Below are 15,994 nucleotides of genomic sequence, written 5' to 3'. Positions count from 1 at the left end.
ATCTTGAGAAATATGTGCCCGCCACCGTAACTTCGTTATATAGTAATCTTTTTTCCCCGCAAGATTTTAATGTCGATCTCAGGAAATATGTTCTTGCCACCGGAACTAATATACTTTCCTCCTCCTCCTCCTCCTCCTCCTCCTCCTCCTCCTCCTCCAACAACAACGACGACGACGACGACGACGACGACGTCGTCGTCGTCGTTGTTAATACCGTTCTCTATTGTTATGATGTTAGCCTTTTGGGTCCGAAATCGCAAATAATCTTTTGTTGGTCTCGTCTTTTATGAACGACAAAGCAAACCGGTTACACGAGGTACGCATAAACACACTTGTTTTGGTGTGAACTTGTTCATTTGTTACTCTTATTTATTCTAAAGAATACATATTGCCACGTGAAACGTAAGGGGCGGCTATTAGGGGATAAAGGAACAATATATACGGAGTTGAGCAGTGAGATGTCTGTTCATATTACATTTCTGCATGTTACTGCAGTCAAAGAAGCAGGAGACCGAAAAGAAAGATCAAGTCTAGCAGTCTGAGGGGGAAAACTATTAGAGTAAAAGACTTTGCAGCATCTTCGGACCTTAATAGTGAAGGGGTTAGATTTTGCTGCTTGTCGGGCTAGTCGGGAGTAGGTATCTTGAGGAGGCACACGTGTTACAAGTTTGTCATAGCACACATCATTAAAATACTTGTACAACAGCTACAGGGATGCAACACTGCGGCGATGGAGCAGGAGTTGGAGCTTGCTTGATGGTGCGGGGCCTATTTGGTTAGAAACTCTTTTCTAAATCTCGACTACTAGACTACTACTACTACTACTACTACTACTACTACTACTACTACTACTACTACTAATACTACTACTACTACTACTAGACTAGACTACTGGTAGATGCATCAGCTCAGATGTGTCAACAAAACTCCATGCATGGATGAATGATGGCTTTGTAGAGATGCAGAATACTATTAGGTGTGAATGACACGGGAGAGAGAGCCCACCTTCGAAGCAGAAGTCTTAGCATTGTCTTCAATGTATTTGTTCCAGTTCATGTTGCCCCGAGGAGTTTGAACGAAAACCTCTCAGATAACGTATTATTAGTCATGGTAATCAGTGTTCTATCCAGGTAGAGACGAGTCCTTTTGTCCAGACTATTTAAACCAATTGATTCAATTTTTGGCTCATTACGTCCGCCATTTTTATCTATTTATTTTCGTTTTCGTTTCTCTCAGCATAGTCTAGAAAATACAATATCGGTTGCTATACTTTTAAAACGCACACGTTATTTGCAACATAAAACTACTCACCTTTTTTTACCCTTGCCTCTGCAAAAAAGAAAAAAAAAGTATATCAATATCGCGTAAAAATGTGAGACGCAGCTTTTATAAATAAAATATAAACGATATAACATGTCACACAATTAAAAATAAGATAAAAATACAAGTTTATCCTTCATATTTCACATTCCAAATATGAAGATGAATTTTTCTCGTTAATATTTCCATTTTTCATGAACATTCCCAGTTCAGAGATGCGACATCACTCAAAGATAAATCAAATGGTTGAAAGAAAACCAGAAGTTATAGTAAAGCATAAACATATGAAAATATTTGTTTTGTTATTTAAGATGGATCAAACAAAAATACACAAATAAAAAATCAAACAAATTAATAACATAAGCAATAAATAATCAAATGAACAAATGCAAAAATGATTAAGTGTTCATTATAACTTAGAAAACAAGTAAAAAATAAATATAAATGTTTGTCCTTAATATATCACGTTAAAAATAAATAAGGATGAATGTCTGTCTCTAATATTTATCATTTTACGATCATTTTTACACCATACATGCCAAATGTGACGATACATGATGAGACACGGCACATTCATTTCTAAAATTCGTTAGAATTCTACTTTCCGCACAATTTGAATCCATAATGACGATTAGATGTCATGTGAATCTCTAGTAAATTGTCACCATTTAAATACCACTTTTTTTTATCTTTATAGATACAGGGTGTGGTAAAACCCCATATTTTAAACTTTCAACTATATATTGCTAATAAACTTATGCAAATGCGAAAGATTTTTTCATTTAGCTAATAACTTTCCGTTTATTTTGTAATCTTATAAATTGGGATTGATATACATCGTGCTTTTACTGTAGAAATGTTTTTAAAGAATGGTGAATCTGTAACTGCAACACAGAGAGCTTTCTGAGTTCATTACAGGTTAGGACGGCATGATGCTGTTCCAGATAGAAAATCAATAGAGCTATAGGTTGTAAATTTCAGAGTTACAGGATCGGCACTTTAAAAGAAAGCAACTTGGAAGGCCGCGAAGCACTCGAACGCCAGACTGTATTCGAGCTGTGAGACTTTCTGTAACTCAGTCTCCTGCACATTCAGCTCGCAAACATGTTTTGACCTTCGGATTATCTGATCGAACAGTCAGAAGAATTCTACACACTGATATGTGGTTCCATCCATACAAATTAGTGATTGCTCAAAAACTGCATGAAAGCGACTGGGAAGATCGCATGTCAAAATGTGGGAGATATTTTTGCATGTATAATCTATTTTTATTTAGACTATTTATGTTATTTGTTTATTTTAATATTCAATGTTGCTCGTATGCATTTTTGGCCGTCAGCAACATTATTTTGGTTAAAGCAATTATGTAGTAAGATGGTGTTAGCGAACATGATAGGTGCATCAACATAGTGTTTACAATAGAAAGTGTATTCTGATGCAACTCTCACTGAATGGAAAACACGTTACAACAATCACAAGTTAAGCTTCTCACATAAAAATGCCACTATACTAGCTCTAGCTCTATGGAACAATAAAAACTGATCGTTTTTTTTAAACTACAAATCCAATAAGGAAAAGTGAATTTATGACACTACAAACCTACAAAATAAATATTAAAATGTAAAATGATTATTCCCTATTAAACGAAAAAATGTATTTATCTATTTATTCGAATTATGATAATTTAAATATGAATTGAATAATCGTAGGGAATGAAGCAGTTTGAAACCGAGAATTTAGGACGCCTAAAGCGAAAAGAAATTTTCGGGTTTGACAGATAGGAACACCGTTCTTTTGTTCATTAATACATTTTGCTAAAATAAAAAACGCACCAAAAATAAATACTCCTGGTTTTCCAAACATGCATCTCCCTCTATGGTAAATATCGACCTTTTAACGAAAAACCTCGTGACGGAAAATAAAACAACTGTTTATTATCCGTGCGTTTATAATGTACGCAGATCACTCAGAAGAAACCGGTGTTCACCTTAAATGGTGTCTTTCATTTAAAACCTAATTGATCCCACTAGTGAAAAATATTATAAAATGAGCGGCTGTGAAGAGAATGTCAGTTTACAATAGAAACGGTGAGATAGACAAGATGTACATAGAATAAATAGATTCCATATTGCAATACCTGATATCATTAATTTACTAAATAAAAGAGACGAGCTCTTATAAAAATGTTAACAGATGTCAATTCCTTCTTTGTAGTTTAGTACTAGAGTGAGATTTTATGTTTTTTATCGATTAAATTCAATGATCTAAAAAGATATAAAAAAGATATACCTTTATAAGTAATATAGAATTGTACTCATACATCACGGAAGGGAATAGACAAAGAAAAAAATTAAAATTTATATAATTTATATTATATGCTTAAAGCTTAAAAATTTGACACGACAATTTGAATCGAAGTTTCAGATCTCAATATATGTAATTTATCGCCATTTAAATGTGACACGAACCAAAGAAGCATTTAGAAATGGTAAAATTTAATGAGGGTTGAATTGTGGGTTATACTTGAAGATGAAATAGGTCAGCGTCAACTCGCCGAAAATCACCGTAAATCAAGTGATTTTCAAGAGAGAGAGAGAAACAAAAAGTTAAAGAGAGAGAAATAAAGAGAGAGAGAGGGGAAGAAAGAGATAAAGGGTGTGTGAGATAAACAGGCAGAGAGAGAGAGAGAGAGAAAGAGAGAGAGAGAGAGAGAGAGAAAGAGAGAGAGAGAGATACCGAAGTAGAGAATCAATATAATCTTGACTGAGAGTTTTTGTGATTAATGATAATAGGTGCGTAATTTCTATGTTTATAATTGATATCAGACAATAAACGCAATTTGAATTAAAAAATCATCCTCACTGTATGAATTATTTTAAAGCTCGCAGTTCACTGTACTTCACGTTTGTGTAACATAGAAGTGTAACATAGAAGTGATTAAATTTTTGTGGAAAACGTTAAAAATTCATTTTTGACTAAGTTGGGCTTTTAGAATAAAGTAGTGTCACTCTTAGTAGAATGGTCAGTGAAGTAAGCCTGAAGACCATCACTGATAGGCCTGATCATCATTAGCAGTACTACAAAATGAAAAAAATAACCGAACTTGAAATAATAAAGACAAAATTTACAATTAAAAAGCTCACGTAAACATTAAAAAAGTTAACCGTCAATTAAAAAAGAAAAAAAAAACTAACCATTTGAAAAGCTTATCTTCAAATTGAAAACATTCAAAAATAGATCATCTTCAAATTAAAATAATTCGCCTTTGAATTAAAAATAACTCACTTTCAAATAAAAAGAAGCACACATTCAAAATAAAAATAAAATCACATTCAAATTAAACAAAGCCTAACTTTAAATTAAAAATGTTTAACTACAAGATAAAAAAATAAACTTTAAATTAAAAAAAGCAGTAACTTTCAAATAAAAAGATAAACTCTAAATTAAAAAAAGCTTAACTACAAATTTAAAAGAACTTACCTTCAATTAAAATAACTAAAATCAAAAAGGCAATCAGAATATAAATAGCTTAACTTCAAATTAACAGAACTCACTGCCAAATGAACACATCGACTTGAAATTAAAACAGCCCACCCTCAAATTAATAACGCTCACATTCAAATTAAAAATGCTACTGTTCAAATTAAAAACCTCAGCTCTCAGTTAAAAAAAAAATCGCGACTTTATATTAAAAACACAAAACGCAACATCATATAAAGTTCATCCTCAAATAAAATAAGTCCAACAAGTCTCAGTTTCATATTAAAAGAACTCTCCTTCAAAAAGTTTACATTGAAATTATAAAAGCTCATCTAAGCTAATCTTCAAATAAAAAGCTTACTTACAAATTAAAAAAAGTCACGGACAAAGTAAAACGCTCAGCTTTAAATTAAATACACCCCCAAAAGAAAAAAATCAACTACAAATTAAAAAAAAACAACTTAACTTCAAATTAAAAAATCTCAACTTCAAATTAAATAAATTTCAGCTTCAAATCAAATAAATCTCAAATTAAAATACCAAACGAACTTACCTCCATACAAGTCTTGTTCAAATTCCGGTGGAGTCATTCCTAATCCGGCTATACCAGCTTCACCACCTTCACCGCCTTCACCGTCAAAACTCTTCAATACCATAGATGATCCTTCGGTCAAAAAGCTATACTGAAACACAAAATCATAGCACTCAAAATAAGACAAGCTGTTTAAATCATTTCCCCACTTTCCCGAAATATTATTCCGGTTTAATAGAGCTAAGCCAGACGATATAAACTAAAGATTTACATAAGCCGTGTTAAAGGAGTCATTCACAAATGTACAGAATGTAATGAGTGAAAGTCTACGACAAAATATGCATATATATATCATTGCCTTTGCTGGTTTAGTGATATTAGATTAGGCTAGTGTTCAAGAGAGCTGGAGAAATGTACTACACTAGAGGGGCGTATATAAAGATGTTTGATTTTCACAAATAAATGAATATCGGATCTTGTTGTAATAGAATACGTCACACCTCTTTTTTCTTATGTGGACGTACTAATACAGAAAACTATATAGAGTGCGCACTGCATTCGCTGCTATCTTTCTTGGGAGATTAGGAATGCCTTAATAATGGCTGTCTATCAATTAATTATACTTTGTATTGCAGAAAATCTTGCTACGTTTAACTATCAAGTTGGTTGTTCATTTGAGTCAAGTAACAATGTGATCATATTGTTACGTTGTCGTATCATAATTGAGCGTTTGTTGTATATTGGCTGAAACTGGAATGGAGATCATATATTAAAACGTGTCTATTTATAAAGGATTGAGTGCTTAATTATCTTACCAGAATCAATGTCGTTGTGTGTGTGATCTCTAGCGGTCTTTCTATTACATATGTTCATATGCTGTTAAGTGTGAATATGTGTGTGACATGTCATATATTTTCAACATACCTTCTGCGATCTGGAAATTCTCGTCTGGGAGGGAGACTTGATACCTGTTTTTGGGGACGAAGATTTATTTCACACCAAGACAAGAAATTGGTTCTATAGTTTATTTCACTTTCCCATATGTCTTGCAGAAGGTGTAAAGTGAATTGGGCCTGTAGTTTCTTCTTCTAGGTCTTATTTCTACCACGTCAGCGTTCGTTCCCCACCCCCGGCGAAGGGGAGGAGACAACGGCGAAGCCGTCCGTTCGGTTCTAAGTCCAAATAAAATCTCATCGATTCAACTAACCTGATCACATGACTCACACGCAATCCAATCGGCTGATCTTAACTTCCTGTCATCGTGTCTACACTGTAATTCACACTCTACCTCCTCTCTCTCTCTCTCTCTCTCTATTCATTCTCTAACAATATTATATTTTTTCTATTCTATTGTAATGCATTGCATAATTTTGTCGGTTTTAATTATATTGTAAAGTTTTTCATTATATTTTAAGATTTTTCATTATATTGTTATGTATTGCATTATATTGTAATGTTTTTTTTTAATTAAATTGTATGGTTTTGATTAAATTGTAATGTTTTTTAATTAAATTGTATGGTTTTGATTAAATTGTAATGTTTTTTTAATTAAATTGTATAGTTCTGATTAAATTGCAATCTTCTTAACAATATTGTCATATTTTCATTATATTGTATTGTTTTCATTATATTGTAATGTTTTTTTTTTTAAATTATATTGTAATATTTTTCATTATATTCTAATGCTTTAAATAATATCGTAATTTTCTTGATATCGTGATATTTTTCAATGCAGTGTAATATTTTTCGTTATATTGTAATGTTTTTATTATATTTTAATGCTTGTCATTATATTGTAATGCTTGTCATTATATTGTAATATTTTAATTATATTGTAACGTTTTCATTATATTGTAATGTTTTTCATTATCTTGCAATGTTTTTATTATATTGTAATACTGCTTATTATAGTGTAAATATTTTAATTATATCTTAATGCTTTCAATGATAATGTAATATTTTTCATTATATTGTAATAATTTTTTTTATATCAATACGTTTTTATTTTGTTGTAATGCTTTTATTATACTATTATGTTTTAATTATATTTAATTATTTTCATTAATATATATACGTTTTTATTTTATGTTTTTTATTATAATGTAATGTCTTTAATCATATTGCAATGTTTTTATTATATTGTCATGTTTTTATTATATCATAATTTCTTTATAATCTTGTAAAATTTTTATTATATTGTAATGTTTTTATTAAATTCTAAAAGTTTTTAATAAATTGTAATGTTTTTTTTATTTCTGTAATGTTTTTTTTATTATATTGTAATGTTTTTTTTTTATTATATTTTAATGTTTTTCATTATGTTGTAATATTTTTCAATATATTGTAAGTTTTTTTAAAATTTTTTATTGCATTTTCACCCCAAACGAGGCACATTGCCACTTTTTTGTAGGGGGCTACTATCAGGGGCATAAGCATCAGGAGTACTGTGTAGGGCAGCAAGATGTCGGTTCCTATTACACTTGAACTTCTGCATGTCAGTACAGTTGGGGAAGGAAATTCCAAAGTCTAGCTGTTCTGGGGAAGAAACTACTGGAGTAGAAGGTTCTCTTACATCTAGAGATCTCTACCGTGAAGGGGTGGGATTTAGCTGCTTGTCGGGTTTCTCGGGGGTATTTATGTCGAAGGGGCACAAGTGTTTGCAGTTAGTCGGAACATTCATGGTTAAAGTACTTGTAGAACAGACAGAGGGATGCTACATTTCGTCGATGAGGCAGAGGCTGAAGCTTAGATTTAGGACCTATCAGGTTGGCGACTCTCTGTTGAACGTTGTCTGGGAGTGAGACTAGTAGAAGATGCACCAACCCAAATATGACAACAATACTCCATACATGGGCGAATGGTGGCCTTATAGAGGTACAGGATACTTTCGGGCGTTAGTAGCTTTCTAGCACGGGAGAGAGAACCTACTTATTCGCAGCGGTCCTGGCAATACTCTCAATGTAATTATCCCAACTCATGTTTCATGTGAACGTTAGGCGAAGGAGTTTAAAAGATGTACTTTCAGATAAAGAGTCTTTTGCCATTGCTATTGGTGGCAGAGAAGGTTTCTTGTAGTTATTGAAGGAAACAAGTTTAATCTTGGCAGCATTGAATGTAATCATCTACTTTTGTCCCCATTCCACTACAGATTAGAGGTCGTCCTCTAGTGTTTCTGCCATTTCTTTAGATATGTGTCCATTTGTTTTCCTGTCGTGTCTGTTATAGAGCGTGCTGTCGTCCGCATATATACCCATCTCACAGACAATTTTGGCAGGGAGTTCATTTATGAATTTTATTTTATTGGAACATTTTTCATTATATTTTAATGCTTTTGTTTATTGTAATGTTTTTCATTATATTGCAATGTTTTTCATTATATTTTAATGTTTTTCATTATATTGTAATGTTTTTCATTATATTTTAATGTTTTTCATTATACTGTAATGTTTTTCATTATATTTTAATGTTTTGTTTTATTGTAATGTTTTTCATTAATTTTAATGTTTTTGTTTTATTGTAATGTTTTTCATCATATTTTAATGTTTTTCATTATATTTTAATGTTTTTCATTATTTTGTAATGTTTTTCATTATATTTTAATGTTTTTCATTATATTGTAATGCTTTTCATTATATTTTAATGTTTTTCATTATATTTTAATGTTTTTCATTCTATTGTAATGTTTTTATTTTATTGTAATGTTTTTCATTCTATTGTAACGCTTTTCATTATGTAGTAAATTGTTTTCATTATATTGTAGTAATTTTATATTATACGTTACTGTTTTTCATTGTATTGTAATATTTTTATTATATAGTAATGCTTTTATTATAATATAATGCTTTTCATATTATTGTACAGTTTTTCATTATATTATAGCGTGTTTGATTATATCGTACTTTTTTATATTGTAATATTTATTTTTAAATTTTATTGTAATTTCTTTATTATATTTTAATGATTTTTAAAAAATTATATTGCCATATTTTTTATTGTATTGATACGGTTGTCATTATATTGTACTGTTTTTCATTATATTGTAATGTTCTTATTATATTTTAATGATATTTTATTTTATTGTAATGATTTTCATTATATTGTAATAGTTTTCGTGATATTGTACGGTTTTTCATTATATCGTAAAGTTTTTTTTATTATATTGTAATTTTTTTTATTTCATTGAAAATGTGTATTATATTGCAATGTTTTTAATCATATTGTAATGCTTTTATTTTATTGTTAGGTTTTATTTGTATTGGAATGGTTACATTATATTTTAATGTTTTTCATTATATTGTAAGATATTAGTAATAGTGTAATGTTTTTCATTTCACTGTAATTTTTCATTATATTGTAATGTTTTTATTACATTGTAATGTTTTTTATTATATCGTAATACCTTTTATTAGATTGAATCTTTTTTTAATATATTGTAATGTTTTTATTGTGTTGTAATGTTTTTATTATATGGTAATGTATTATATTTTATTGTAATGCTTTTTATTTTATTGTAATACTTTTTATTTTTATGTTATGCTTTTTATTATATCGTAATGCTTTTCATTATATTGTATTTTTTATGATATTGCAATGCTTTTCATTATATTGTATGTTTTATGATATTGTAATGTTTTTCATTATATCTCATGCTTTTAATTATATTGTAATAATTTTGTATATTGACATCTTTTTGATTATGTTGCAATGCTTTTCTATTCTTTTATTTTTATGTTATCTGATTATAATGTAATGTTTTTCATCATATTGTAATGTTTTTATTATATTTTTTGTATTTCATTATATTGTAATTTATTTATAATATTGTAATGTTTTTCGTTGTATTGTAACACTTTTATTATATCGTAATAATTTTCATTATATCGTGAATTTTTTAGTTATATTGTAATATTTTCTATTGGAATGTAATATTTTTCAATATATTGTAATTTTTTTTAATTATATTCTAATATTTTTTATTATGTTGTAATGCTTCATCATATTGTAATGCTTCTAATCATATCGTAATATTTTCATTATATTGTAATGTTTCTTATTGTAAAGTTCTTTACTATTTTGTAATGTTTTTATTCATATTGTAATGTTTTTAATTATATTTTATTGTTTTATAATATTGTAATGTTTTCATTTTATTGTAATGTTTTATTCTTTTATTGTAATGTTTTTCATTATATTGTAATGGTTTAATTTTATTGTTAAGTATTAGTTATATTATAATGTTTTTCATTATATCGTAATGTTTTATTATTCGATTGTAATGTTTTTCATTATAATGTAATATTTTAATTATATTGTATTGTTTTTTCTTTTATATTGTAATTTTTTATTTATTACAATGTTTTTCATTATATTGCAATGCTTTTCATCGTAATGTTATGTTTCTCTTATATTGCAATGTTTTATTATATTGTAATGTTATTCATTATATTTTAATGTTTTTTTATTATATTTAATTTTTTTTATTATATAGTAATTTAAAAAATTATATTGTATTTTTCCATGTTATTGTAATCTTTTTCAACATATTATATTTTTAAAAAATTTTATTACAATTTCTTCATTATATTGCAATTTTTCTTTATATTGTAAAGTATTTTTATTATATTTTTATTTTTTGCATTATATTTTTATTTTTTATATTGTAATTTTTTTAATATGATATGGTATTTTTTTTTATATATTGTAATATTTTTATCATATTGTAATGTTATTATTATAATGTTTTTCATTATATTGTAATGTTTTTATTATATTGTAATTTTCAATATATTATAACGTTTTTTTATTATTTTATAATGCTTTTCATTATATTGTAATGTTTTTTTTAAATTATATTTGATTTTTTTTTATTATTTTGTAATATTTTTCATTATATTGTAATGCTATATTTATTACATTGGAAGGTTTTCTATTATATTGTAATTGAGTTTTATTATATTGTAATGCTTTTCAAGCATGTACTAATTTTTCATTTTAATCTAAGCTGCCGTTGGAGGTGGAAACATAAGAAGAAGAGGAGTATAGTGGCTAGTATAAATAATCATGACCACCCTCTAAAAATACTTTCTTTGAGCGGACGGAACTCTCTAATTACGAATTCCTATTCCCCCCCCCCACACACACAAAAAAAATGTAATAATCGAAAACGAGGCCGGCCGGGTCGAAAAAAGAAATGGACAAGACGGTAGCCATCTTGGTTGAAAATTTAAAAGCCATAAGGGGAGTTAATATTCGAGATGAAGTAAAAAGCATTTAAAACTACTTAAAAACACTAAAAAAAAGAAGTAGGTGGCACAGTAATTTTTATTGGTAAAATTTATTTGTTGTATATCTGATTTTTGACCACTTTTTCGAATCGCTGTGTATTGCAAAGCCACCCCAACATTTTGTTTTGAAAACACAAGGAGAAAGTGTTTAGGGAATATCAAATTCGCATGTATATACCTAATTGAGAAAAAGACGTTATTTCGCAGCCCTTGTAGGGAAGTATTGACGTTCTCTTACAACGTCAGTTGTTGAATACTATCGCACTGTTTATACTCGCCTAATTGGTATTAATAGAACTTAATTCCCTTATTTATTGTGCTAACTCCCGGTAGCCTGTGAGTTGAATGCTAACATACGATGTCAAGGATGACTTTTGAGGGGATTCGTGTACCTCGTGTCATACACTGATAAGAGCATAAGTTTAAAAATAACTATTAACATTTAAAAAAATAACTATTAACATTTAAAAAAATAAAAAAGAGAATGAGAGAAATAGAGATATATATAAAGTAGATATCTAGAACTCGAGAATACGCACATGAAGAAGATCGGAGGATGGGAATAACACCTAAGATTAGAACAGTCCTCAGAATTATCTAAATTATATACGAACTATTAGTCTCCGTTATAAAATTTCAAAACATAAAGTTTATGTTGAGATAGTTCACGAATAAGTAAAAGCAAAATTCAACATACCTTAACGGAGAGTTCTTTAATCTTTCTCTCCAACGTTTCCATATAGCTAGGTTCGCCTCCAATAGTCCTGAGTGTTATCCAATATTTGATAGTGAGGAATGCCCACATCCGTTCCATTAGCGCACCGTACTCTTCCTTCGTCATAGAGAAGGGCAGTTCTTCTTCTACAATAACGGCGTCCTCGAGGTAGTCGATGTCATAGGTGCTGCCGCCCTTTTTACCACTGATTTTTAGCTCCATCTCTTTCATGGAGTGATCGGACAGCTTACCACTAGTTATAATCTCCGAGCCCTCAAAGTAGTTTCTGAACATGGACCAGGCGATCTGATCCCTCAACACATAACGCGAATCGTAATCAAACTTGATGTTTTTGATGAGGATTTCCGATATTTCCTCGAAGAAGTATTTCAGTTGTTGTGCCGAATCAGATGCATCGTAGACGCGAGTAGCGTGTCCATCGTTGAGGAAACTGATCTGCTGCATCAGCCCATAGTCGGCGTCCGCCCCGAAGGATATCGCATAAATCTGGATGTTTTTGTTGTTATTCAGCTTGATGTTCCGCAGGATATTAGACGGCAACCTTTCGCCCGACGACGCTCTGCCGTCAGTCAAAAAGAGGAGGATCGAAGATCGAGCCTCTGTCTTGTATTCGATTTTATCAAACCATTTTAGACCCTCGATGATGGCATCATTGATATTTGTACCTGCAAAAATAACAATCAGGTTATAAAAGCCAATAATAACAACTATAATAATAACAACTATAATAATAATAATAATAATAATAATAATAATAATAATAATAATAATAATAATAATAATAATAATAATAATCTTATTGATACTCATTAAAAAGGAATTTAGTACGAGCCATTCTATAAATATACACAGTCCTCCTTTTAGATGAACGTTAAACTATTATTTTTAACTTACCGGACAGAAAATTGCAAGCATTGTGAATCACACTATCAAAACGTCAGCTGATCAATCAGTCACATTTAATATCCTTACCCCCCCACGTTGAAACGGAGAGAAAGATTAAAGAACTCTCCGTTAGTATGTTGAATCTCATTTTTTATTATTCTCTATCATTATGATAGTGACATAAAAACTTATACTAAGTAGAAACTTGACACTTTTTTATTAGAAAAGTGAATACTTTTTCTTCATGTAAGAGTTTAACACTATCGCTGTGACAGCACTACATATATAGTAACCCCGAATTACATAATAGCAATTATGAAATCCACGAAAGCAACTAAAATGTACTGAAAACTGACAAGACTGGAGTTATGGATCCTCGGATGCATGCATTTCATAATAAATACCAACCACTTACCTCCGCGACAAACATATGTTTTGCGCACGTACTCTTTGGCTGCTTTGATATTCTTGCGCGTTGCCTTAACGAAGCCAGTCTCTCGAGGTGTAATCAGGTTGCTGAACTGGACGAACATGAAACGGTCGTTTACGTTGAGCGAGTCAAGAATCAAATACATGGCTTCTTTCATGTTCTTTGCCTTGTCGCCAGTCATAGAAGCGCTGTCGTCCAGCACAAACACGATGTCTTTTGGCAATGCAGTGAGTTCAGAAGCCGAGAAAAAGTGGAAAAAGTAGCCATTCCATCGCTGCAAATATAAAATAAAATAAAACCCACCCAATATATATATATATATATATATATATATATATATATATATATATATATCGATCGTTTATTGGATGGTTTTTGTAGGTATATATATATATATTTCTGTAGAAATATATGTTCTTATAATATATATCAATCTTTATTTAAAAAGCTCAATGTAATTACAGAGCAATATAGAGAATAAATGACAAAAAGTTATATTCCGAAATTCATGATGTTGACCATCTTATAATTTATTCTTAAAAGAATAAATTATAAGATGGTCAACATCACGAATAATAAAATTCAGTTGACTTATACAATTCTTGACATTATATGTTTCCTAGCGCAAAATCAATGACTTAATTATTATATCAATCAGTGAATCTATTATGCCCTTAACTCATCAGAAGAATTGTATAAGTCAACTGAATTAAAGAAACACATTATAAGATGGTCAACATGAATTTTTGAATATAACTTTTTGTCATTTATTCTCTCTTTCTCTTTCTCTCTCTCTCTCTCTCTCTCTCTCTCTCTCTCTCTCTCTATATATATATATATATATATATATATATATATATATATATATATATATATATATATATATATATATCCTAGCATGAGATAGTTGCCTGTCTAGCCGCACTGGTGAGCTGTGATACAGCAAAATAGTACTGTATGTGGATGATAGAATTCAGATTAAAATCCTGATAGATATTACTTAAAGTAATACTTTCAAGGAAATCCTAGCCAAAAAGGAAAGGCTCAATATTTAAGAATAGAGCAATATATAAGTTTCGTGATTCAATTTTAAATTCTGAAAAAACAACATATAGAGACGTATATTCGATTTAAAAATTTATTGTTTGACAAAGGAATATGTAGAAGGATTTATTTTAATTTCCTTAATCCATGGATTTTCAACAATGGATCATATCATCAGAGGAAATGAAATGCAGTTAGCAAAATGTTCAGCTGCGAATGGACGCTATTTTGCCTTTCAGCACAATTATTGAAAATAGTTTTTTGAGTGGTTGTGGATAATTATATGGAGAAAATTATACGAAAAGAGAAGTTGATTCCGATAATGGACCACTGAGGTTATATCAACTTGTCTTTTCGTATAATTTTCTCCATATCCATTATCATCGTATATATATGCATATCCACAGTCAAGCAACGTTACAACTCACAAATGTGGAAATAACTATAGCATCTTTCTGCAAATTATATATATATATATATATATATATATATATATATATATATATACATATATATGTATATATATATGTATATATATATATATATACATATATATGTATATATATATGTATATATATGTTTTGATTATATATAAACATATATCATTTAATTATATATATATATATATATACAAACACATACATATATTTATATTAGTGAAATAATAACGGAATCGTGTCTACGCTTGTTTATTGCGTAAGTGATATTTTGATAGCACGACTGGGGAGCTATGAATTTAATTGCTGGATTCTGAAACAGAATGTCATCAGCTGATTATCCCCGTTTGCTATTTGACAATTTAAGTTGACGTCCCTTGGTTATGCTTTATTGTTATGTAACTGGATCCTCGTTTGTATTTGTGAATTCTCCAGCGGTAAATCGGTTAATGCAAGTTCTAAAACTACAATAGTTTGCACTTCTTTGGCATGCTTAGGAATTGAAACAGTTTTATTTTGTCTATAATAAACTCCAAATTTCTTTAAAATATGTATGTATGTCTAAGACTCCCTTAATGAACCACATGATGTCACACAAGGTTAGACCAACAATTTTATGAGGATGTGCTGCCACCCAGACCACCCAAGTATTGGTGTAATATCTGTGAATTGGCATGTAAATATGCAAGGTGCATGATATAGTCTCTCTACAAGAACCAGCTAATACTGGCAGTTTCCCCGCCACATCTGTGAACGATTATGCATTATCATTAGAAACGACATTTATTTTTATTGACATCAAGTCTCTTAATCAGTATCGGGTAAAAACACCTAAGTTAAAATTAG

At 29.6% G+C, this 15,994-nt stretch overlaps 1 protein-coding gene across 1 annotated transcript in view; it reads right to left on the bottom strand.

Moving 5' to 3' along the window:
* The window catches only part of LOC145303569 (inter-alpha-trypsin inhibitor heavy chain H5-like), a 219,734-nt gene that overhangs the window by 38,809 nt on the left and 164,931 nt on the right, over positions 1-15,994 (bottom strand). The window contains exons 6-9 of the mRNA XM_080145082.1: positions 13,653-13,941; positions 12,314-13,017; positions 5,354-5,483; positions 1,312-1,329 (exon numbers count right to left, since the gene is read on the bottom strand). Coding sequence (XP_080001208.1) covers positions 1,312-1,329; positions 5,354-5,483; positions 12,314-13,017; positions 13,653-13,941 — 1,141 coding nt within the window. The remainder of the gene's footprint in view (positions 1-1,311; positions 1,330-5,353; positions 5,484-12,313; positions 13,018-13,652; positions 13,942-15,994) is intronic.

The sequence above is a fragment of the Euprymna scolopes genome, chromosome 19, assembly GCF_053919585.1.
Source record: "Euprymna scolopes isolate OS-2025 chromosome 19, ASM5391958v1, whole genome shotgun sequence".
Lineage (NCBI taxonomy): Eukaryota > Metazoa > Mollusca > Cephalopoda > Sepiida > Sepiolidae > Euprymna > Euprymna scolopes.
This window is presented reverse-complemented; position numbering and strand designations above follow the sequence as displayed.